Source organism: Mandrillus leucophaeus, unplaced genomic scaffold, assembly GCF_000951045.1.
Source record: "Mandrillus leucophaeus isolate KB7577 unplaced genomic scaffold, Mleu.le_1.0 Scaffold302, whole genome shotgun sequence".
NCBI lineage: Eukaryota > Metazoa > Chordata > Mammalia > Primates > Cercopithecidae > Mandrillus > Mandrillus leucophaeus.
This window is the reverse complement of record NW_012103166.1, coordinates 606,747-633,521: the sequence shown is the minus strand read 5'-3', so window position 1 is coordinate 633,521 and position 26,775 is coordinate 606,747. Positions and strand designations below refer to the sequence as shown.

At 34.7% G+C, this 26,775-nt stretch overlaps 1 protein-coding gene across 2 annotated transcripts in view; it reads right to left on the bottom strand.

Moving 5' to 3' along the window:
- GSK3B (glycogen synthase kinase 3 beta) overlaps positions 1-26,775 on the bottom strand; it is a 268,959-nt gene that overhangs the window by 81,906 nt on the left and 160,278 nt on the right. For both annotated transcript variants that reach the window (XM_011987168.1, XM_011987169.1), the window contains exons 4-7: positions 20,854-20,964; positions 11,979-12,109; positions 8,661-8,767; positions 1,789-1,886 (exon numbers count right to left, since the gene is read on the bottom strand). In XM_011987168.1, the coding sequence (XP_011842558.1) occupies positions 1,789-1,886; positions 8,661-8,767; positions 11,979-12,109; positions 20,854-20,964 (447 nt within the window). The remainder of the gene's footprint in view (positions 1-1,788; positions 1,887-8,660; positions 8,768-11,978; positions 12,110-20,853; positions 20,965-26,775) is intronic.

Here is a 26,775-nt window from a genome sequence, read left to right as displayed (position 1 = left end):
AAGTTCCGTATTCGAGCATTAATTTACATGACAGGGTAGGCTTTTAGAAAATAAAGAAAGCGGATCACGAGGTCAGGAGATTGAGACCACCCTGGCTAGCATGGTGAAACCCCGTCTCTACTAAAAAGACAAAAAAAATTAGCCGGGTGCAGTGGCAGGCACCTGTACTCCCAGCTACACGGGAGGCTGAGGCAGGAGAATGGCGTGAACCCGGGAGGCGGAGCTTGCAGTGAGTGGAGATTGCGCCACTGCACCCCAGCCTGGGCGACAGAGCGAGACTCCGTCTCAAAAAAAAAAAAAAAAAGAAAGAAAGAAAGTAAAGAAAGCAAACTATTCAAATTTAGATCTGAGTGTAGCATAGAAATCAAAAAGAAAATAGTTCTGTTAACAAGGGTAAAAGGTTAGATCTGAAACTCAAAGATGGTACCAAAAAGAAGATGCAAATACCACAGTAGTCTAAGCTGCAAACTGTAAGAAATTATATGGATAATAAAGAAGATTGCTGATTACACACTGATCTTTTCACAATACTTGTACACAATGACATCTAGCAAAACCACCTTTGATTTTAAAAATCCCTATTTTTAAAGAATGAAGTACAAGGGTTTGAAAAGAACTTGATCACAGTCCTATGTTCATGGTATAAGCTACTGAGGAGTTACAGCTCAGTATAATAAAAACTAAATTCAAGCTGTCCAACACAGAATAAGCTGCAACCCTGAGTAGTAATCTGATGCTGGAAGTGTTAAAGAAAATACTAGAAAATCATTTGTTAGGAATGTAACTAAAAGGTTATTTCATTGTGTGTTGGATAGGACGACATGACCTCTAAGAAGATTTTTCAATTTTACAATTCTATGAAAAATTTGGGGTATCACAAACAAAGCCCCAGAGACAGTATGTGTTGTTGCTTTGTCCAAACTGAAACCTTAGAATGAACCAATCTAGTGATATAAATCTAGACACAAAGTTTTTTTTTGTTTGTTTGTTTGTTTGTTTTTAAGTAAAGGGCCTTCTTTTAAGATTTCAAATATTTAAAACTTAAAAAAATTACATTTAAAAACTCAATTAAAAACTCAGCTCTACTGTTCTTAAAAGGAAACATATATTCTAAGATAATATTTAAATATTTGCTGTTAATAAAGGTGTTATGTATGCAAAGCTAAATGAAAGCAGAAGCTGTGTCTGAGCAAAACCAGACATATCTTCTGCTTTCATTCAGCTTTAAATAAAATTTAAAATAAATAAAATTATATTTAATCCATATAGATCCAACAAATAAAATTATATTAAATCCATAAGTCAAATGTTTCTATCAATGATCTAGCCAGACATGCAGGCATTCATTCTTTCATTTTATAAATACTGAATAAATATAAATAGTGACCAAATACAAGTATCTCCTATGTGCTCCACAGAGTATTAGGAGCAGGGAGTATACAGTGAGCAAAAACAGACACAGCTTCTGCCTTTATTCAGCTTACATACATTTTAGTGAGCTTATAGTCCAATTTTGCTTTTAAGTACTTTAAATAACAGATATATACCTTTCTTGCATTAGATATACATAACAGCTTTTCTAGAATCATACAAGAGAAGAGTAACTCAAACAAAAACCAAAAGGCTGGGGGGCGTTCTTATACCCACTTTATAGCTGAACTTGCTATGTGACCTTGGATTGCTTCCTCCATTTTTTAAGTTTCTCATGTGTGTATGTGTGTGATATATTATTATTAAAGTAGTACCAAAATTCCTTCCAGTTCAAATATTCTGATTCAACCTTCTCACCTTGATTATTTCCACCAACTGATCCACACCACTATCCCCTGGAAATATTGGCTGTCCTAGTAACAGCTCAGCCAACACACAGCCAGCAGACCATACATCTAAAGAGAAAAGAAAACAAAGCCTTATTAATACTTTATAGCTTGAACTGAAAAATGTTTGTATACATTTTCTAATTTTACTGTGATCACAGAGTAAATATCACAAGGAAAAGATTATACAATCCAAAACAGAGAAAACTTCATAAAACTTCCCTAATGTTCTTTTTAATTAAATGTTAAACTTACCAAAGAGGAAACCAGACCAATAAGAATATTCTAATAAAGGGTAAAGTCTATTATCATCAAATTTCAGGTATTCAAGCTTCAAATAACAAGACAGAGGATTACAGTACCAAAGCTATGGCAGGACTATCTATTTATCATACTTAAAAATAATTCAAGTGACACAATCTCTGCATATTAGTAGGTACTTACAGAGGAACAGCAAGGAAAGGTTCAATCTCTCCCAGACTCTGGGCTTTAAGTCAATGCAAATTCAGAGGAACACTTTTAATACTTTAAATGGTTGATTTTTATGTTCTAGGATGACTGACAGAAAAATGTGCTTAAATATATTATCATTTTTAAATAAAACGGAATGGCAATGATAGAGGAATATATTTTACTTCATAAATTATAAAAATAATCCACTTTTAAGTCAAAATGAAAACCTCAATCCCTAGAGAAAACTTTAAAAATTAACTCAATTAATACACTTTAAAAATACTTTAAAGTATACATCCTAGTTTACCCAGGATAGTTATGGCTTATATATTATCCTGGGATAATTATTAGTAATATCCTCTTTCTCTCTCAAAAGTATTACTGGATTAGAAGATAAACTACAATCACTCTATTTAAAAGCCCACTATTAAAACTTCCTACAAGAAAAGGCTGCTTTTTAGCTTCCAGATTTCTGAGATTCCTAGGTTTCTAATGTACCAACACTCAAGTGCTTTAGGGAGACGAATATGAATCATTGCTGGACTTTACCACCTACCAGTAGGGAAGGAGAAGAAGGAACAGTAAATGGTTGACAACAAAAATATTTAAAGGTCTGATGTGGTGAGATGTACTATGAAGAGAGACTGGAAATCACTGCTCCAGTGACTACTTTTTATTGACCTAGAAAAATGACATAGTATTCATTTAACAAACTCAAGTTGATTTTGTTCAGACCTAAGTTAATAACTAAGACATCTATTCTGCAAATATAGACCAAGAGTCCTATTTAATATATTAGGAAATTGATAAATGAAGCAAATATGAAAGCTTGCTAGGGAATCTTTACTCAAAGCCAACAGTAATACTAACTGTTACAGTCAAGTGGAAAAGATGTATCTCCTTATTTATGTAAATGCTTATTTTAATCCAAGTTTTAAAATATCCCTTCACCTAGTTAATAAGATGGAAGGTAATATGCACTCAACTTTTTTCCTCTCTAATACGGAATGATTCATCTCAGAATACAAGGCTGAAAAAATTGTAGGGGAATAATTATGCCTTCATAAAAAACAACAGGAAACACTTTCTTAGGCAAGATTTAGCTACAAATATGGAAGACAAAAAGTAAAACATCAAGAAATACTCTCGCCTAGAAGTTACCACAGAAGATTGATACTCAAAAGATTCAGGTGACAACTATACTAGCAGCCTTCAATTCATGTTACATCAGTCAAGTTAGTAAAAACAAAGTATTTATCAATCACTTTCTGAATGACACTAAAATCTCTTCTACTCTTATTTTAAAGGAGAAATGGATGAAATTCTCCAAATAGAATAAAACTTCAACTAAATAGAAGGTACTGAAAAAATAAAAATAGTGCTTTGGCACACTGAAAATTAGTTAGTTGGGGTTAAAGCCAGAATAGCATTTTGTTTCATACTTAACTCAGGTTCATGTTAAAGTGATCTTTCAAGACCATTTAGTTTAACACACTTATTTCATGGAATAAGGAAATTAAGACACGATAAAGTTAAATGACTTCCCCAAGGTAAAGGTACTGAATAGTAGAGCTAGGCCTGGAATCATTCTCAGTTCCCAGTCAATACACCACTCTCTTGAATAACTGTCTCACTGTCACAGAATAACAGCTTCTTCAAGGGTCTGTCTGTAAGTTCAATCCCTTGTTCTAAGGAAGCCTTTTCTCATTCTGCCATTTCTCAGTAAGACAATATAATCAGAGACATCAGCTTTACCTTTGGCTGTATCTAAATATGACAATAATCTTGTCAGAAGCAGTTACTCTTCGTTTCAAACATTATGGTTAAAAACATTTAAAAATGTCACTATATTAGTATACTTTTTGGGGGGTCTGTTTAAAAACATTACAGTCTTAAGCAGCAAGTATCCTAAGTTTATAATGGGAGGCCAAACCTAGGCTTGTTAGGGTTCAAAAGACTCCTGTTTATGTAACTGTTCCTTAATGTGTGAGATGATGCGATAACTTTTTGAGAAGAATCAAACTGCCTTTATTTTAGGTGTTTCTGGCACAACTCACACCAGTATATATAGATAATCAGTATCATATATTTGAATAAAATGTAAAGCAGCTGGAAAATACAATGATATACCCAAAGACAAGGGGCTGAAATTTGCTCTTGAGGAGAGTCACGTCTAAAAATGCCACAAAAAGAATACCACCTTACATTTCTACAGTATTTTCACTAACATTTTATTTAAGCCTCACAGCCACTCAGAAAAGCAGAACTGTCAGTAATCTCCACTTTACTTCAATAGTGACCTGATGCTCAAACCTAGGTCGACCACAAGCAAAATATTCTTTGTACTATTTCTCATCTGTCCATTCATATATGCCATGTACCACAGCCATAATAAGACTCTGAGAATTACATACACATACATATACATATTATTATGCTCTCTACCCTCTGGTAAAGCAGATTTCAAAGTGTGGTCTACAGAGGACACTTTGTACTCTTTGCACCTGGGTCCTCTAGACATTTTTAGATGTCCCAGAGGGCAAAACTCTTTTCACAAGAATACACTTTTACTGGGTTAACATTTGTACTGAGGGTACAAAGGAAATGGTGGGTAAAACTGCTGGCCTCTTGGCAGAAATCAAAATGCGCTTTGGCATTTTGCCATTTGGCAAAATAAAAAAATAATGTGTTTCTGATTAGGGTGTTTGCTTATATCAGAGAATTTCTATTTGTATCAAAAAGACAGAAAACTGTCACAAGGTCTGTTTTATTTTTTGTTGTTGCTGTTGTTGAGAGGGGGTCTCATTCTGTCACCCAGGTTGGAGTGCAGTAGTGCAGTCTCAGTTAACTACAACCTCTGCCTCCTAGCCTCAAGCCATCCTCCCACCTTAGCCTCCCAAATAGCTGGGAGTACAGGGGCATGTCACCACGCCCGGCTAATTTTTGGTAGTGACGAGTTTTCACTATGTTGCCCAGGCTGGTCTCAAACTCCTGAGTTTAAGTGATCTGCCCACCTCAGCCTCCCAAAGTGTTGGGATTACAGGTGTGAGCCACTGCGCCAGGCCAGGTCGGTTTTTTGTTTGTTTTAGTTTTCTGTTACTGTGGGGATTTTTTGGGTTTATTATTTGCATGCTTTTGTTTCTGTTTTTGGACTAAAGGAATTCTCTTCAGAAACAATACATAAGAATAAAATAATTTTGGTTTCCACTTGCACATCTAGCTTAAAGTTGCTCCTTGTTTGTTAGCTTCCTATTCATGTCCAGCCGATCATGCTCTCTCTGTTCACTCCTGGCTAGTGGGCTAAAATGCAGTAGAAGAGAAGGTCAATGATGATTAAAGCTAATGGTCTCTATTTAGCTCCTTCTATCACTAAACATCTTGGCTGAAGACTTGAGAAGGTCAATGATGATAAAAGCTAATCTAATGGTCTCTATTCAGTTCCTTCTATCACTAAACATCTTGGGTGAAGACTTGAGAAGGTCAATGATGATTAAAGCTAATGGTCTGTATTCAGTTCCTCCTATCACTAAACATCTGGGGTAAAGACTTGAGAAGGTCAACGATGATTAAAGCTAATGGTCTCTATTCAGTTCCTTCTATCACTAACATCTTGGGTGCATACTTCTACAGAATCAGTGCATTTAGCAAAACTATTAGTGACTTAAGCTGATTTTATATTAAATAATGGAGATGGCATGAAGGAAATGTTAGCAATATGGCCATACTATCACTTTCATTATTAACTTAATGAAATAACATTAATAAATTCTCCAATTAGTGTAATCACACTCAGAAGTATTTCAGGAGGATTTTAAATAAGAAAGTAAAAAACAAAAAGTTACTTAGAATTAATTTAAATTCTTAAGGTAAAAGCTATTAGCTTTATAATTCTAATAGTCCAAGGAGGAAAAACAGAATAGTAGGTATATTTTAAATTCTGAAAAGTAAAATTTGAAAAACTCTATACAGGCATATGTCAGAGATGTTGTGGAACTGGTTCCAGACCATTACAATAAGACACAATAAAGCAAGTCTCACAAATCTTCTGGTATCCCAGTGCATATAAAAGATTATGTTCACTCTATACTGTAGTCTATCACTTGTACAATAGAATTGTCTAAAAAAAAATTAATGTATATACATTAATTTAAAAACATTTATTACTAAAAAAATGCTAATGATCATCTAAGCCTTCAGTGAGTTGTAATCTTTTTGCTAGCAGAGGGTCTTGCCTTGATGTTGATGGCTGCCAACTGATCAGGGTGGCAGTTGCTGAAGGCTATAGGACGTGGCTGGAGCAATTTCTTAAAGTGACAATGAAGTTTGCCACATAAATTGACTCTTCCCTTCACGAAAGATTTTTCTGTAGTATGAGATGCTCTTTGATAGCATTTTACCCACATTAGAACCACTTTCAAAATGGGAATCAGTCCTCTCAACCCCTGCTGTTGCTTTATCAACTACAATTATGTAATATTCTAAATCTTTTGCTGTCATTTCAACAATATTCACAGCATCTTAACCAGGAGTAGATTCCACCTCAAGAAACCCCTTTCTTTGCTCATCCATAAAAAAAGCAACTCGTTTATGTTTTATCACGAGATTGCAGCAGTTCAGTCACATCTTCCGGCTCCACTTCTAATTCTAGTTCGCTTGCTATTTCCACAACATCCGCAGAGACTTCCTTCACTGAAGTCTAGCACACCTCAAGGTCATCTATGAGGCTTGGAATCAACTTCTTCCAAATGTTATTTGGACCCACTCTTACGAATCACAAATGTTCTTAATGACACCTAGAATGGTGAATCCTTTCCAAAAGATTTAAAATTGACTTTGCCCAGATCCATCAGAGTAATCACTATCTAGGGCAGCTATAGCCTTACGAATGTATTTATCAACATTTGGGTGACCAGTTGCATTGTCAATAAGCAGTAATATTTTGAAAGAAATACTTTTCTCTGGAGTAGTAGGTCTCAGCAGTGGGCTTCAAATATTCAGTGAACCATGCTACAAACAGATGTGCTATCATCTACTCATTGTTGCTCTATTTATGGAGCACAGGCAGAATACATTTAGCATCATTCTTAAGGACCCTAGGATTTTTGGAATGGTAAATGAGCACTGGCTTCCACTTAAAGTCACCAGCTGCATTAGGCCCTAACAAGAGAGTCAACCTGTCCTTAGAAGCTTTGAAGCCAGGCAATGACACTTCTCCTCTCTGGAGGAAGTCTTTCATCTCTAGAAAATCTAGAGATGTAAGTCCTAAATGGTATCTTCTTCCAATACAGTATGAGACTGTTTGGTCTCCATTAAAACTCTGATGTTTAATGTAGCCACCTTCATCAATGATCTTCATTACATCTTCTGGATAACCTGCTGCAGCTTCTACATCAGCACTTGCTGCTTGCCTTGCACTTTTATGGCATGGTGCAGTTTTTTTCCTTAAACCTCATGAAATAACCTCTGCTACCTTCAGATTTTTCTTGTGTAGTTTCCTCACCTCTCTGTCTTCACAGAATTGAAGGGAGTAGGGAGTTCAGGCCTTGCTCTGGCTCAAGTGAATGTTGTGGTTGGTTTGATCTATCCAAACCACTAAAACTTTCTCCGTAACAGCAATAAGGCTGTTTCACTTTCTTATCATTCATCTGTTCACTGGAGTAGCACTTTAATTTCCTTTAAGAACTTTTCCTTTGTGGTCACAACTTGGCTAACTGGCACAATTTCAATATGCCTTCCTCGCTAAGCTTAATCATGTCTAGCTTTTGATTAAAAGTGAAAGATGTACCTTTCACTTGAATACTTAGAAGCAACTGTAGAGTTGTTAATTGGCCTAATTTCAATATTGTTGTCTCTCAGGGAATAGGGAGGCCTGAGGATAGGAAGAGAGATGGGTCATGGCCAGCTGGTGGAATAGTCATAACATACACAACACTGATCGATTAAGTTTGCTGTCTTATATTGTTGTGGTTTGTGGCAACCTGAAACAATTAAAAATAACATCAAAGACCACTGATCATAGATCACCATAGCAGATACAATAATGAGAAAGTTTGAAATGTTGCAATAATTACCAAAATGTGACACAAAGACATGATGACACAAAGACATGAAGTAAGCACATGCTCTTATAAAACTACTGCTGGCAGACTTGCTTGACTCAGGGTTGACACAAACCTTTGAGAGGTTTAAAAAAAAAAAAAAAAGCAGTGCCTGGGAAGTATAATAAAATGAGGTATGCCTATATATGTTTGCATCTCAAGCTTTAAGAAAAAAACATTATGGGATATATCTATCTTTTAATGCAAATAAAAGTACAGATTAGTAATACTAAATTACTAAAATCAAGAAGCAATTAATAATTATGAGCATTATATTCAGATTCATACTTACCTATACTAGAGGTATAATCAGTGGCTCCAAAGATCAACTCTGGTGCCCTATAGTACCGAGAACAGATATACGAAACATTGGGTTCTCCTCGGACCAGCTGCTTTGCACTAACAGAAAAAAAAAAATAAAAATAAAAAGCAGAAATTCTTTAAATCTAAACCTTAAAAGAACCTAGACTGCTACCCTTTCACAGTATCGAATGATTTTCTAAGATTCACATCATTTGAATCATATATGAAAAAGAAAATGTAAACTGTAACTATCTCTGACAAAAGAAATTTACAATTTTATCACCTTGCCCTGCAAAAAAGAATAGCAATTTTTAAAGAAAGCATTTGTCACCTAAGAAGGCACCAAAAGCAAAAAAGGGTAAGTGCTGAATTTCTTCTGATCCTGTTCCCCAAATTCCACTTCTAAAATACAAAGAAGCAAGGGCAGAAAAGAGGTACCTCCCCCACCAAAAAGCATGACAATAGATTCTAAGAATGAATATTCCTCACCGTATTTCTTTAAGAAGGGCTAGAAATTGGCCACTGTATTGCATTTTGACTTCTGACTCAGGGTGAATATTTCAAGGTTTATAAACTCAATCTATTTTTCCATATCTTGGTCAATTTATTAACTGCATAAACATTTATTACCCAATAAATTATAAACAGGCCCTTCAACTTCAGGGCAGAAATGATTCACAGCCTATGAATTTTAACTGCTATAGTAAGTTTAATTGCATGTTTTCTTACTCCAATTTTCCTACTAAAATAGTTTGTAGCATGTATTTTAAACATCAAAGTATAATAAATTACAACTAATTTCTTTTGAGATGTCGCCCAAGATAATCCAAAGACAGAATAAAATAAACTGCTGTAGAAGCCAGCCATTCTGACATACATTAATAAAAAAGATAAATAAAGGCACAAAATGCAATGAAATCAAAACAGTAAAACAGTAAGTGCCAAAAAAAAAAAAAAAAAAGGTAAGAAAATGTTGAGGTAAAGGTACTGGAAAACCAGGGTAAAGACAGATGAAAGTAGTCACAAGGATTTCTTTCAATGACTGGGCTTTCTTTTCTTCCATTCGTTTCTAGTCAATGATGACTCTAAACTTAACTTGTTTTTCCTTCATCACTAGTTTTGAAGTTTGTTTTTCAACCCTCTTCCCAAGTACTGACATACAATAACCATTTCATAAATTAACAAATACTAATCCCTGTTTTCAGGCTGCATGAAAATTATGACATTTAGTTTTCAGTATAATTGATAGGAGACCGTTATATCTTCTAAAGGACACTTTTTAATTAACAAGATAGATTCTAATTATATTCAGAAAATTCATGACGAGACAAAATGTCAATACCCAAGCTTTGTACCTGAAGTTTTTTTACTACTTGATGGAGCTACAAAAATGAAGCTGCCTCTCTTACAGAGGAGGCTGTTTTAACTCCTTGCCCAATATTGTGATCACATCTAGCTTTCTGTTCCTAAATAGCCCAACTAGTCCTTTAGCTACTTTTAGGCCCCGTTTCATCTAGTGAAAAAATAAGAAGAGAGTAATAGTATTTTGTTCAAATTACCAATCTGATACGTAAAGCCCAAAGTGTTTCCCAAACTCTATCTGACCAAATCAATTCTGTTAAAAACAAAAAATTAGAGGGTTTATAAAAATGAGCTATCAAACAAGCGAAATCCCTCTTCCAAATTCTCAGAATAAAGCTATTTTATGTCCCAAGAGAAAGGGCTGTACCAAGTGTTCTGACACTATCATGAGAACAGAAGCTCTTCTAACCTTGGTGTCTCATAGTCTGTCCCTACCAAGTCAGTCACTCTCAATGGGGAAGACACCCATTAACAAGAAAACATAAATGATTTGGGCAGTTTTTCTTATAGACAAGTAGTAGTGCTTTGTTTCAAACACCAAATAAGAGCTTCATTGTCTTTCACCATTTTAAAAAATAGTTCAGGGAACAGAGTCATGGCCTGCAAAGTGATAGGTCATCTGAAATTAGTAGAATGAGGACAGTCATTGTGAGACTAAGAAAAATTAACTCATGACAGAGCAGATTTGCTTATTTTTTAAAGGATCTGTCTCAAGAGAAGCCTGTGGAAAACATATCCTATGTTGAACCCCAAATTTAAACTGTGAATTGATGTAAAAGTATTACAAAGGGATAGGAACATAGGTATCAACAAGTGTGGGGCAATATGTAATCTATAGAGCTATGGTGAAAAGAAAGAATTTGTAACAAGGATGAAAAAATTAAATTGGAAAGAACCCAAATTATGTAGAGATGTCTTAGGGACCATGAGGAGAGAGATTAGGTGATTACACCAGTGAGGAAGTAGCAGGGTAACTGCCTGAGTTACATGGGAATATAGGCTTGACTACTTGTTAAAAGGTTGGATTAGAGAGGCACAAAAGTACTGAAAACTGAAAATGGAAAGAATAAAGTTTTATTACAAATTCACAGTATATTACCAAGAATGAGTTTTTAAAAGCAGAAAGTTTGATGAAATTTGCAGGAAAAAAGGGTAGAATAAAAGGCTAAATTATAGAGGAAAATGAAGAAAACACTGCTAGTAGACCTTTTATCACATCCCTGAATTGAGGTTAACTGTGAAGTTAAAAAGATACACAGGAATGTAATCAATATTTTGAAAAAAATTAATTCTTACTGAAAAAGGAGTATATATCTAATATAAACTCAAACAATACTAAAATACAATCAATGAAAAAGTGAGTTTCCCAACTACATTATATTCCCAAAGTTTCCTTTCTCAGGCAATCAAATGTTATGGATTACATACTGTTTCAGAAATAAGCCACACATGTACTCGTACATATAGTCACACTCTGTATGTTTTTAAAACATAAAAGGTGGCATACAATACACATACTCTTGATCTGCTTTCTTCATTTAATGTTTCCTAGAGATCATTCCCTTTCAGTTCACAGAGAGCTGCCTCATTCTTTTTCATGGTTGCATGTATTACTCTGTATGTACCATAATTTATTTAGCCATTTTCCTACTAACGGATGCTTATAAACAATGCTATAATAAAAATCCCTATATATACACTATTTTGTAAACGTGTATTTCTAAGGAAATAATTCCTAAAAGTTAAAGTGTTAAATGAAGAAGTATATATACATTTATAATTTTGACAGAAACTAACAAAATTACTCTCATAGCTGCACTAGTTTATACCTCTTGGATAAGAATTACTGTGTTTAGGCTGATATTGCAAAAGGAATATATTTAAAAGAAGATAATAGGGGGAGGAGGGGAGAAGGGAAGGGGCAGGGAGAAGGACAGTAGCTTACCTTCCAAAGTCACAGAGTTTTAATACGGCTGTATCAGGATCCAACAAGAGGTTCTGTGGTTTAATATCCCGATGGCAGATTCCAAAGGAATGGATATAGGCTAAACTTCGGAACAGCTGATACATATATAACTGTAATAGATAGTAGAAACTAATTAAATATTTCCTATCCTAAACAAATCAGAGTACTTAAGCAGTCAATAAAATAACAGACTCTCAGAAAAGAACAGGTGAAATGCTATAGATTACCGGCACTCAATCCTCGTTTCACAAATTTCATGTCATTTCTGTATTAATTAGCTATTTCTATATGAATTAGCTAAAGCATCATTAACCATGTGTACTATTCGCATCATTCTTTAATAACTTAAGAAAGGAAATTTTACAATGTGTTTTATAACTTTTAATTTTACTAACATCTCACATTACAAGCCTGCTAAGATGGGCTTTTATTTAAAACACAAATGAAAAGCTCAGAGAAGCATCCGAAATCATGAATAATAAGTAACTTTGGGTCAGAAACCAGGTATTCTGATTTTTAAGTTTATAGTTCTTTCTAGTAGGGCATGCTGCTCAATGTAAACGATTTCCAAAGTGTCATCTTTAGAATCATATTTTTCTGAGATGTCAGCCTCCAAGGTGATTGATACAGTGGTCTAGGAAAACTCATGTGGACTGAGAAAATCTATAATCACTGCTCTATCAAGACATCAATAACTCTGTTAGTAGCACCACCATTCTTCCTGTTAATATCCTTCAGAAAAAGTATAACTCAAAATGACATTCAAAAACAGATGCCTGACTATTGACATCATCTTAAAAAAGAGACGACGTTCTCAGTTTTCTTACCAAAAAGATAGACTGAGAAACTGGGTCTGCATTGAGAAACTGGAATAAAGAATCACGCTCTTGACTGCAGAATACAGAAACTTCATGGAGAAAGAGAGTATAATTTAAATCTCAAGGTCAGTGTTCTGATTCACTTTTAAACTTTTCTGGCTGTTTACCTTCTGACCTCTACCCCGAAGTTACACCATGGACAGAATTTTTGAAATGAGTCAAACCAAAGATAACAAATATCTTGGTAAAAAAATAATTAAAAAAAAAAGATACTTAAAAGTCTAATGAAGCATTGACACATGGCACCATCTTTAAAAGCTACTGCTAAGGCTTAGGTTAATTAAAGTTAACATGAAACCTACTTTCCTTCTAAGAAGCATGGTGAAAACTGCAGACAGCTGAATTTTAGTACATCTTTGAAGTTAATACGAACTATAGCTGGAAAAGTTTATGTCTTCTTTAAAATGAAGCATGATGTAAACTGTACAGAAAATATCTTTTATAAGGTCAGCATTTTGCCAACAAAGTTAAAATTAAGGCATTTAGGTATCCATATAACTTTTTTAAAAGAACTTCATACTTCTACTATTGTACCATCATTCACAGAATCAATTTCTAAGTCCTAAAGCTTACTCTAGGAGTTTAATTCATTATCACTAAAAAGATAATCTCCAATAAGAAACTGAGTTCACAGGCATAAATTTACTAAAAACAGAGATTTTACTGTGTCAGGGTATTAATGTCTAGGTCAGTAAGAATCAGTGAAAACAAGTTTTCTTTTTCTGAAAAAAAAAAAAAAAGCTTAAGAGTTTAAATGAGGTTAATTTTAAGATGTCTTGTATTCTTTCATCTGAAAGATCTACTCTATCTTCACTGTCTTGAAAAGTTTATCTAGAAATGTCAAGATAAAGAACAGACAAATGAGATCTAATTAAACTACAGAGCTTCTGCACAGCAAAAGAAACTACTATCAGAGTGAACAGGCAACCCACAGAATGGGAGAAAATTTTTGCAATCTACTCATCTGACAAAGGGCTAATATCCAGAACCTACAAAGAACTCAAACAAATTTACAAGAGAAAAACAAACAACCCCATCAAAAAGTGGGCGAAGGATATGAACAGATACTTCTCAAAAGAAGACATTTATGCAGCCAATAGACACATGAAAAATGCTTATCATCACTGGCCATCAGAGAATTGCAAATCAAAACCACAATGAGATACCATCTCACACCAGTTAGAATGGCAATCATTAAAAAGTCAGGAAACAACAGGTGCTGGAGAGGATGTGGAGAAATAGGAACACTTTTACACTGTTGGTGGGACTGTAAACTAGTTCAACCATTGTGGAAGACAGTGTGGCGATTCCTCAAGGATCTAGAACTAGAAATACCATTTGACCCAGCCATCCCATTACTGGGTATATACCTAAAGGATTATAGATCATGCTGCTATAAAGACACATGCACATGTATGTTTGTTGCGGCACTATTCACAACAGCAAAGACCTGGAACCAACCCAAATGTCCATCAATGATAGACTGCATTAAGAAAATGTGGCACATATACACCATGGAATACTAATACTATACAAAAAATATATTTTGTAATACTCATACAAAAAGATGAGTTCATGTCCTTTGTAGGGACATGGATGAAGCATTTTCAGCAAACTATCGCAAGGACAAAAAACCAAACACTGCGTGTTCTCACTCATAGGTGGGAACTGAACAATGGGAACACTTGGACACAGGAAAGGGAACATCACACACCAGGGCCTATCATGGGGTGGAAGGAGGGGGGAGGGATAGCATTAGGAGATATACCTAATGTAAATGACGAGTTAATGGGTACAGCACACCAACATGGCACACGTATACATATGTAACAAACTTGCACGTTGTGCACATGTACCCTAGAACTTAAAAAGTATATATATATATAAAAGTTTCCAATAGGGGGAAAAAAAAGAAATATGTAATATTATATATTTGTTGTTGTTTCACTTTGTAAAAGTGTATTTATAAGAAAGCTAAGAAGCTTTCTAGACTAGAAAGATAGCAAAAACAAGAACAGAAAAACAACTTATGTGCTGGGCACTGTTTTAACTGCTTTATGTGTATTATTTCACTTACTCCTCATAATAACCTTATGTAATAAGTACTAATATTATTGCCATTTTAAATATAAAATAACTGAGGCCCAGAGAGATTAAGCAACTTGCTCAATATCACACATACACAATATTCTGTAGTGGTTTGAGTAAGTGCTTCTCTTTCAATTACTATTCATGTATTTTGCCATATTTTATTAAATAAAGGTGTAAAATATAATCATTAAATAGCTTGGGGGAGGCTGGGCGCGTTGGCTCACACCTGTAACCCTAGCTCTTTGGGAGGCCAAGGCAGGTGGAGCTCGAGACCACCCTAGGGGCAACATAGTGAAACCTCGTCTCTACTAAAATACAAAAAATTAGCCAGGCTTGGTGGTTCATGCCTGTAATTCCAGCTAGGAAGGCTGAGGCAGGAGAATTGCTTGAACCCGGGAGACAGAAGTTGCTAGTGAACCAAGATTGCACCACTGCACTCCAGCTTGGGCCACAGTGCGAGATTCTCTCTCTCAAAACAACAACAACAACAACAACAACAACAACAACAACACAAAGGCAGGTTAGTGGCTAAATAAAATACTAGAATGATTAATTCTTAGAAACTCAAATTAACACATTTTGAAATGTAACAGATTTAACATGTACTAAGTGCTAAACCAAGAAAAGCATTTCTGCCTATTTGTTTACTTAATTCTTGCAACCACTCTGTGAGATACACATTATCCTCAGTTTTGCAGAAGATATTGAGGTTCAATGGTCACAATTTTTTTAATTTTTCATTTTATTCAAAGTTCATACAAAATTGTTAACATTTCTATAAAATAATTACTATGCTTCAGGTTACAGGACAAAATATCACAGAAGGGAATGTACTCTGCAGTTGAACACAATTCGAACAGTTAGTTATATGTAACTGAAATCCAATGCCCTCTTCTCGGTGCCATAATATCTGAAGTAATAAAATAATAAAGCAAGTAATAGAATACATGTTAAAACAAGTAATACCAATTTTGTTTATGATTCAAAAAATGCATCTAACTCTCTTGTGTGATCAGACCCTGTCCTTAAACATGTCTTTTCAACAAAAAAAAAAATTACTAAGTTCACAACAATGATTTGCCAGTCATCTGTTTTAGAGTTGCATTTTAAAACCTACTTAGTTCTGAAATATACTCATCAGAAAAGCAAAGGTGCTCAAAAAGTTTTTAACCTGTATCTTGCTCATAGAACATACTCAACTCTCCCAGAAAAAGTGAAAGGCAATTATAAAGAAATGCAGTTGCCATTCTGGTGGCATGTATGCCAAACAAGTCCGTATCAGATGATGAGGTGCATGAAGGCAAGAGTTACTTGCATTTACTACTTTTATATCCCTCTCACAATCTAACATTTTTCATACAACAGGATTACAATAAAACTATGTAGAATGACCATGTGAAGGAGATCAACTCATAACTCATCAATTCCAGACACTGTTTTCATCTTTTCAGACCTTTAAGGGATCTATGTCCCCAAAGAATAATGCCCAGAGCCAATAGATCTGGCCTCTGAAAGGGCTGTGGTTACATTAAAAAACAAAACAAAACAAAACCCTTTTCCCACAACGGGGAGAAAGAAAGGAGTGCTAGATCTCTCTCTGTATGCCAACCTCAGTATGTACAATAATTTTATTTTCATTTTTAAAATACATAATGCCAGATATCTAGCTCAACTATTTGCTGGCAAAAATACAATTAGTGTACAGGGTTGTTCACTATAGAACTATTTTTAATAGCAAACCCCCAAAAAACACAACAAAAAACAAGGGGAAAACAGCATGTGCATTAATAGCTCACTGGGTGAATTAACTAGAATACAGTCACATGATGAAGTAATATGGTAGCCATGAAGAAGGTGATATACACACACATGAAAATATGGACTGATCTCTAGGATATATTTTTAACTGAAAAAAAGAGAAAAACGTGTACTTTATGTAACCATTTATTTAAAAACAGGGTAAGAATAATTGCATGTTTGCTTATTTTAAAAATGGTAGGATAAATTATTAACATTTAAAAAATATTTAACACTGGTAAAGGAAAGGAACAGAGCAGAGGGAACAGAGATAAAAGCTAAACTTCTTTGAACCTTGTTTTGTCAATCTTGTTTTGAACTATGTATAAATATATTAATTTAAAAGTAAATTTTATTTAAAAATTTAGAAAACCACAATCTATAATAAAAGTAAACTGAAACAAACAAATGCTTAATAGAACATCATCACACAGAGAGGAATTATTCAATTTTTTTCAGATGAAGTCTCGCTCTGTCACCCAGGCTGGAGTGCAGTGGCGCGATCTTGGCTTACTGCAACCTCCGTTTCAGAGGTTCAAGTGATTCTTCTGCCTCAGCCTCCTGAGTAGCTAGGATTACAGGTGTGCTCCAGCACGCCCAGCTAATTTTTGTATTTTTTAGTAGAGGTGGGGGGTCTCGCCATGTTGGCCAGGCTGGTCTCGAACTTCTGACCTCAGGTGATCTGCACACATCGGCCTCCCAAAATGCTGGATTACAGGCATGAGCCAATGTGCCTGGCCTCAGTGTTTCTTTAGAACAGAGACATTTGATTGTTCATCCCTAATGAGATCTAACAGGTAAAATTGAGCTGTGCTTAGATCTTAAATTATTTTTAGTTGGTGGTGCTAGTGTTGGAATTGTTATTCTAAGACAGTTATGTAGGGTGCAGGGTAGAATAAGTTATTAAATATACTGCTATCTTTGAGAAATGAAATTTTCAATGTAAGAGAAAGGAAATACAAATATAAGATTATTACAGTTAAGTAAAAACTCATAAATTTTATTTGAAAGTATCAATATGAACTCATGGTGTATTCATTTTCAGAAGAAAAAAAAAGTTGCATTACATCTGAGAAAATTATCCACATATTTCCTAGCTCTGTTCACTAAAAAGACCCAGAAACAATAACCAATCCTGTGACAGTTAGCACTTCTAGCATCCAGACTGTGGTCTCTAAATACCACCTCCCACTCAAAGAGCAAGGTCTTCTTGAAGAAAAGGTTGATTCTAAGTCTGAGAAAGAATGTGTAAGATGAACCTGGAATACTTTGTCATGTTAGAAAGCAAGGAAATTGTCAAATATTATTAACACTCACACAAGATATTTTAAAACAAACAACAAAACACCTCACTGGTACCTATGGAGGATGCTATGGAATTGACTAATTATTATAAATTTCAGTAAATGAAGAAAAGGAAGGAAGGAAGGAAGGAAATAAAAAAGAACATCCTTATCTATATATATATAAAGTATATATACACTTTAGATATATATATTATATACACTATATATACATTATATATAGTGCATACACTATATAGTGTATATTATATATACTATATATATGACTCCTTGCCAACAAGGAGTGCTAACAAAAGTGCTTAAAGAACTTCTATTATTATTATGATTATTATTAGCTTATGCAAAATCTACCCAAGGAACTTCTATTATTAATGTTCCTACTTTGGTAACTCTTTTATTATTGTGAAGCTTAAATTTTTAACAATTAAGACTTCAAAAACCCTAACCATAAGACATTCAGAGTCAATGTCATTTTATTTTCTACAGTCATTTCCATAAAGGGTTAAATTTAAAAATTGTATTTAGACACCTGAACTTTCAAACTTAACTACTAGTTTTCACAATATTCACAATAGTGTATAGTGTATACCTATATATAGTGTATACATATATAGTATATATACACTATAATATATACACTATACTATAATATATACACTATATATAGTATATATAATATATACTTTTTTATATACACACATACACACTGTAATTCTTATATGTGAAAGTAAAAATATCTAGAATTTGCTTCAAAAAAATAAAGGGAATGCAGGGTAGAAAATGGTATAGATAAAATAATTTTGGCTACGAATTGATAACTGTTGATATTGTCTCACAGGTACATGGAGGTTCACTGTTCTATTTTCTCTCTTTTTATATATGCTTTTATATATGCTTGAAATCTCCAATAATAAAAACAAAAGTTTAGAATGAGTAAAGATCCTGAAATAAGCAAAATTTCTGTAGACAGATATATAAACAGAAAATCATTTGACATATCTTAAGAAGTAGCAGAAAATATGTACTGCTTAACTAGGGATCATTATAGGTCATGAAGAGATAAGTAAATTTGGAGAGTTGTTTCAACAGAGGTATCATTATACGCCTGTTGTTTCTGCCAATAGAAAAGAATGAGACATTTCTAGACTCTTCACCACTTCATAATACATACATTTTGTCTTGTTTTATAGTTGTTTGTGTCATTTTTTTCTACTTATTAGAAGAAGACTAAAATATTTCATTAGCTTCAGATTATTCTGCAATAATTTACCATTTACTGGCTGAATCAAAGATGTGGAACAAAAATCTGGTCACTTTTAATGTATTGTTAGGACCTTCTAACCTCTACTTTACAGCCTCCAAATGTTTTCTCATATGCTAAGCTCATCCTATGGGCCAAAATGGTATATTGTGGCCAGTAAATAAATAAGTACAATTTTACCAACATGAAAGCTAAGCAGAGAATGGATCAGTGACCCGTTTGGAAGGATATAACTAATTTTTTGCCTCAAAACTAGGTCTTCAGGAACCAAATTTAGGGTTTCTTCTACTTCATAAATGTGCCACCTCTCTGTACTAGCACTAAGAGCCACAGAATAGGCAGACCCAGACCATCATAATGTAAATTAGGCAGCTCAAAAATTATTCTAGACTTAGACAGTTCAAAGGAATGTACTGCTGTGCTAGTTATCTAGAATAGGACCTGCTGTTCTAAAACCAGAATAAAGTACTACAGTAAATTTGTAGTAGAAAACTGTTTCTTTTAGTCTTCTACTATCATCAGTTCAACTATAACCTCAACCAAATTTTGATAAGCCCAAATAAAATTATACTGAAATCAGAATTTAATTCCTCGTACTAAATTCAACAGGAATCCCGGACTCCTTGCCAAAGTAATCTAGCTAACAAAAGTGCTTAAAGAACTTCTATTATTATTATTACTATTATTATTATTAGCTCATACAAAATTCACCCAAAGAACTTCTATTATTAATGTTCCTACTTTGGTAACCCTTTTATTATTGTGAAGCATAAATTTTTAACAATTAAGACTTCAAAAACTCTAACCACAAGACATTCAGAGTCATTGTCATTTTATTTTCTATACTCATTTCCATAAAGGGTTAAATTTAAAAATTGTATTTAGATATCTGAACTTTCAAACTTAACTACTAGTTTTCACAATGCCATAGTTAATAAAGTAATTTGTTACTAATAATTAACCACAACTTTAATAAAAATCATGCGAAATACCTAGCCATTCTGCCATGAGTTCTAGCAAATAAACAAGATGGCACTGATATTAGATACCAAAAAATAAACAACATCCAGTGTACATTTAAAATCACCAACAGTTTAAGCTGCAGCTACAGATGCCAACAAATATATAAACTGCATTTATGAACAAATGAATTGGAATATATTTATAACTATATTTTACAATTTTATATGATATGCTCCTACGTTGGTTTGTAGCACAATAAAGATATCAGAAGTTAAATAAAAATGTACTATGGCTAGAAGAAATAAAATCTATAAATGTCTGTCAAAAATATTCACTGTAATTTACCAGAATATCTTTACTATCTGAGTTATAAAACTTCAAAAGGTGCACACTTCACGTTTTAAAACTGTAAAAGGATTTAACAAAGTTCCAACAATACCTAGTTTACAGTTTTTCTCCCTGAGTATTAAATACAATAATACAGTTAAAACATACAAGAGGCTCTCGTTGGTTCATAAAAAATGTTTTCTAAAATGGAAAATTGTTCTGTTTTTACATACCTTGACATAAATCACAGGGAGCGTCTGTTTGGCTCGACTATAGTGTCTGGCAACTCTGTATACTGTTTCCGGAACATAGTCCAGCACCAGATTAAGATAGACCTCATCTTTCTGAAAGAGTTTATTAAAAAAAGAAAAAACAAAACAGATTAGAAACTGGTTTTTAAATATTCAAATTAAATTCTCTAGACATTTACTTATTTGGATTTTTAAAGATTAATGTGTTAATTTTCATTATATAAAATTACTTCAGAATATAACCATAATAATAAAAACAAGTCAACCACACCTTTTTACTAATAATTCAATGGGGAAAAAATAGTCATTTCAATATTGTTAAGATTCCCAATTACATTTAAACGATTATTTTGGTTACCATGATTTTAGACGATATCACCCATCATAAAATTTAATATTTTCTAGGCTGATAATCAATGTCCTCATATCCTATTAAGATAACTATCATAATAGTGGCAGGGAGAGTACTGAATCTGAAACTAAGAAACATGGATTTCTAGCCCTAGCTCTACTAGTTGGTGTGTGCAAGTCACTTGCATCTCTAGGCTTCAGTTTCTTTAACTACAATATGAAAAGTAAGACTAAACAGTCCAAAATGTCTCTAACCTCCACACACAAAAAAAGATCTTATAGTTACCTGATAGTATATAACTGATAGAACAACCACTTGTCTTCTATAATTAACTGAAATATAAAAAATAACCTATGAGGCAACGTGTTACCATACTCACAAGCTTATTACAGGTCATATGTTCAAATATCCATGCTCAGCAGCATACAGACACCAACCCAGCATCAGTGGAGAAAAAGAAAGGCATTCTAACTTAAGCACCAAGTAGGAAGGAGGAGCAGGGCACTGCCCTTACCTTGTTTATGTGGCCAGTATCAGGTAAACCGAAGCAGAAAACAAAGTTGAGAATCACCATGTTCAAGTATAGAATTGGCTACTGAGTGGGAAATACTGTGGATAAGCAAACTTTCACAATCTCCCAATTTGAAATAATCTTACCTACCAAACTGAAGTGAGAATTTCAAGTTTCAGCATTTATTGAGCATTTTCCATGTATCAGTGGCCACAGCAGAGGAAATAAAAGTATTAACGAAATGACATCTAAACTGTGTATGAAAGGAGCATTTCACGCAGACAGAGAAAACTATATTCAAAATGTAAGGTCACGTAAGAGTACAGCAGAGATCAGGAAATAGTGAAACATCATGCCACTGACCCTACTACCTTCTCACTACACTTCACGCACTTATGTTCTCCTCCTTTCCTTCCTTAGCCTTAAATTGCACGGTCCATCATTATCCTCTCTTTCTAAGACAAGCGTCAACAAACAAAATATATATTGTATTTAGACACCTGAACTTTCAAACTTAACTACTAGTTTTCACAATATTCACAATAGTGTATAGTGTATACCTATATATAAAAACAGGAAGCAGATATGCTTCCTGTTTTTAAAAATAAACTTTTAATGGAACAGAGCTATGCCATTCAGCTAAGTATTGTCTATGGCCGCTTTTGGACTACAGTGACAGAACTGAGCCGTTGTGACAGAGACTAGATAGCCTGCAAAGGCAAAAATATTTAAGAAAAAGCTTTTGGTTTTTCCACAACCCTGGTTGAGTTCAGTTTTCTGCCCAGTCCATGTCTACGACCAAAGAGCTGAATATGGCTGTAAAGAAACCTCTAATTATGTTGATTGGTCTTATGTTAAAGTCATCATCAAAATTTAATTTGTTGGCCAGGCGTGGTAGCTTACACCTGTAATCCCAGCATTTTGGGAAGTTGAGGCGTGCAGATCGCTTGAGCTCATGAGTTTGAGACCAGCCTGGGCAACATGGCAAAACCCCATCTCTACAAAAAATACAAAAATTAGCCAGGCATGGTGGTGTGCACCTGTAGTCCCAGCTACTTGGGAGAAGGAGGTGGGAGAATGGCTTGAGCCTGGGAGGCAAAGGTTGCAACAATCCAAGATCAAACCATGCACTCCAGTCTGGGTGACAGAGCCACAACTTGTCTCAAAATCAATTCGTCCAGCAATAATTATACACTTTCCTGGTCCATCCACTTTTCCAGACCACTTAATTTCTTCTTTCCTCCTCTTCAACCTCTAACACCACTTCTCTGTTCTCAGCCTCAACTGATGGCCTTGCTTGCATCACTACAAGCACTAACCTACCAGCATCTATCTCCGTATACTCTTATTTTACTTCTATATCTAGAGATAAGCTAACCCAGCTCCTTCCTAAGGCAAACATTGCTACATATTAAAACAAAAACAAAAATGGTCCTGTTCTCAAGGTCATTGCTCCAGAATTTTTTTTGTCATTCTGCATTAATTATTCCGTGTGGAAACATTACAATCAGCACATAAACTCGCTATTATTTCTCCCATCTGAAAAAACAAACTATCCATATTTCTGCCTCCTCTCCTTAAGCTGACTTTCTCTAATTCCTCTCTCCTCCTATTCTAAAACTTACGCCAACAGAATTTCACTACCACTATGCCAAAGTTATTCCAGATCAACAACATCCTTGTTGCTGAATCCAAAGCCAATTTTCAGTCATCATCTTACCCTTCTCATCTACTTGACTTAGCACTACCATTTGGAAAAGTCAGTCATGTTCCTTTCATTGAAGCACCTTCTCCACTTCACAGGACACTGTACTTTTTTGGTTTTCATCCTACCCTACAGACAACTCTTCTTTTCTCCATTTCTACTTCCTCCTATTCTCTTTGATCTGTTAAAAATTGGAAGATCCCTGGAATTAGTCCTCAGACCTCCTCTATTCTTTAAACTCACTTCCCCTTGATAATCTCATCCAGTCTAATGGCTCAATACTACTATATACTGATTATAAATATATACACATATACTAGACTTCTGCCCTTAACTCCACACTAGTATATCCAACTGTGTATCTGGTATTGCTCAGGCTAAAAACCTTAGAATCATCCTAAATCAACTCCCAGCCCCTTCTCTCTTACACTTTCACACACACACACCTATACCCACACACACACCCTCATAGCCAAATGCCAGAAAATATTAATGGTTCTACCTTTAAAATTTATCCGGATCCAACCACTCATCATTTTCACTGCTAGAACCCTTGTCTAAGCCACTATCATCTTTCACCTGGATTACTGTAATATCTTCCTAAATGGTCTGCTTTTACCTTTATTCCTTTCCAGTCTACTATCAACTAAAATCAAGTTAAATTAGACTGTATCTCTTCTACTCCACCTAATTGGTCTATAAGATACTACACACTCATCTCATTATTTCTGTCCTCTATTCCTCTACTCCACTGCTGTCCTCACTGCTAACTTTTCTCCAGCCAAGCTAGTTCTCTGCTATTTCTTGACCACATATGGTACATTTTCACATTCTGGGATTCTGTACTTCAGGGCTTCTAGTCCTTTAACCTAGAATGTTCTCCCCCCAGACATGCTCAAAGCTCATTTGTCTCAACTCCTTCAAAATCTTTGGTTAAAGTGTTACCTTCTTAGTATGGCTTTCCTTAATCATTCCATTTAAAATTCCAACTCATTCCTCCACCTCCACATTCCCCATCTTCCTTTCCCACTTTATAAACGAAACTTACCACAAGTAAATGAAACTTCCATTTTCTAACCACACAGTTTATTTTATCTGCTTCCTCTGACTAGACAAGGTTCCATGATGGCAAAGGCTTTTGTCTGTTTTATTCACTGCTCTATCTCTATGTAGAATAGTGCCTAGTACACAGTAGGTACTCAGTAAATATTTGCTGGCTAAATTAAGTTTAGGGGCAATGGGCATTTCTTTAAAACTTAGTATTACATATTTCACAATGTATACACATATAAAAATCATGTACACTGTAAATATATACATTTTTATTTTTCAATTATATCAATAAAGCTTGAAGAAAAAAATTAGATTACAAACTGACATGTCTGTTTTAACTCAAACAGTATTATGGAAAATGGATATGGAGAGGAGGAGACTTGGGAAGATGAGAATGAATGCAGGGTAAGCAGCTGGAAACCTTCTACAAGAATCCAAAGGCTGGATCAGGGCATAAGGCAATAGGGATTTTTTTTTAAAGCAGGGAGAAGGTAGGGTAGGTATACTGGCTAGTTGAACATAAGACTAATAGAGAACCCAAGAAACAAAGAGACTGGGATTAATTTAATTGTTTTAAAGTGTGGGCAACTAAGTAGGTGATGAGACATAGAAAGCAAAAAGAGTAGAAAGGTCTGAAGGAAAAATTATCTGAACTTTTACTTAATGAATCTCAGAACACTTTGGGTAGCTATATTACATAGGTGGTTGCAAACAGAGGTCAAGGCAAAACTCAGGAAGCAGGAGTGGAGTACAGCTTGAGATTCAGGCAATAGCTGAAGCCATGAGAATAGACGTGTTCACCTAAGAAGACGACGCAGAGTTGAAGAGTAAGGAAAGGACTGAGTATGGAATCCTGAAAAACAATAAATTTAAGAAGCAGGTAACATAGGGGACTTAGCAAACATGAAGAAAAAACTAAGAGGCACAAGAAAGCAAGGAAAGATTAACATCGATGATCCAAAGCTGAAATTTCTCTAACGGTGAGAGGTGAAACTGTGAAACATTTCAATAGCAGACGGGATGCGGACTAAAAATAGGTTATTCGATCTATACCCAATATCTTGGTATATCTTGGTTCAGTGATGCTCTTGGAAAAAGAGGTTTCAGACCATGGTGCCAGTAGCAATCAAGCTTTATTGGTTCATGAGTGAGCAGGTAGCAGGTGAGGAATAGGAGGTAGTTAATTCAATTTACTCTCACAAAGTCTCTGGTGATGAAAGTAAACAAAGAACTGGAGTTGGTAACTCTAGGGGAACAAAGTCAAAGAAACATTGCCGCTGGGTTTTTGTTTGCATTTTTTACTGGCTAAAAGATATTACTGGCTGAAAGAGACCCAAATTTATTTGTAAGCTAAGTAGACAAGGGTAGAATAAAGTTACAAAAAAGGAAGAAAGGCCGGGTGTGGTGGTCAACGCCTGTAATCCCAGCACTTGGGAGGCCGAGGCAGGAGGATTATGAGGTCAGGACATCGAGACCATCCTGGCTAACATGGTGAAACCCCGTCTCTACTAAAAATACAAAAAATTAGCCGGGCATGGTGGCAGGCGCCTGTAGTCCCAGCTACTTGGAAGGCTGAGGCAGGAGAATGGCTTGAACCCAGGAGGCAGAGGTTGCAGTGAGCTGAGATCATGCCACTGCATTCCAGCCTGGGAAATAGAGCGAGACTCCATATCAAAAAAAGAAAAAAGAGGGAAAAGGGATAACTGAAACTGAAGAAGCAAGATTCTAGAAAATCAGGAGAAGGAAGAAACAAGGATAAAGACAAACTATATAGCATAGTAATTAAGAAGTAAGATTAGCATGAGTCATATAAAACTATATAGAAGTCCCAATTCTGTTACTAGGAGTTATGTGACTATGAGCAAGTTATTTAACCTTACTAAGCATCAGTTCCTCATCTGTAATATTTAGCTAATGACAGTATCTATTTTAAAGAACTGTCATGATATTATAAGAAATAACCAATGTGAAATTCTTTAAATACATTACCTAACACACAATACTCAAGTTTTAGCTATTTTCATCCTTTAAAAAAGTATCTTTTTTCCTTTAAATCTAAAATAAGTGATTAGGCATTATGGAAAAGGAAAGAAATGTAAGCTGAATGAGTTATGTGTGATGATCCTATTTCTTACGATGATATGCAAAACTAGGGGAAACAAGAGTAATGCTGAAGGCTAAAAGAAAAAAAATGCAGAGATCAAAATTCAAGAGAATCAGTTCCCATTGTAAATGAGGTCTAAAAAAGAGAACAAATAAACAGAATGCTCAATTGGTGTGAAA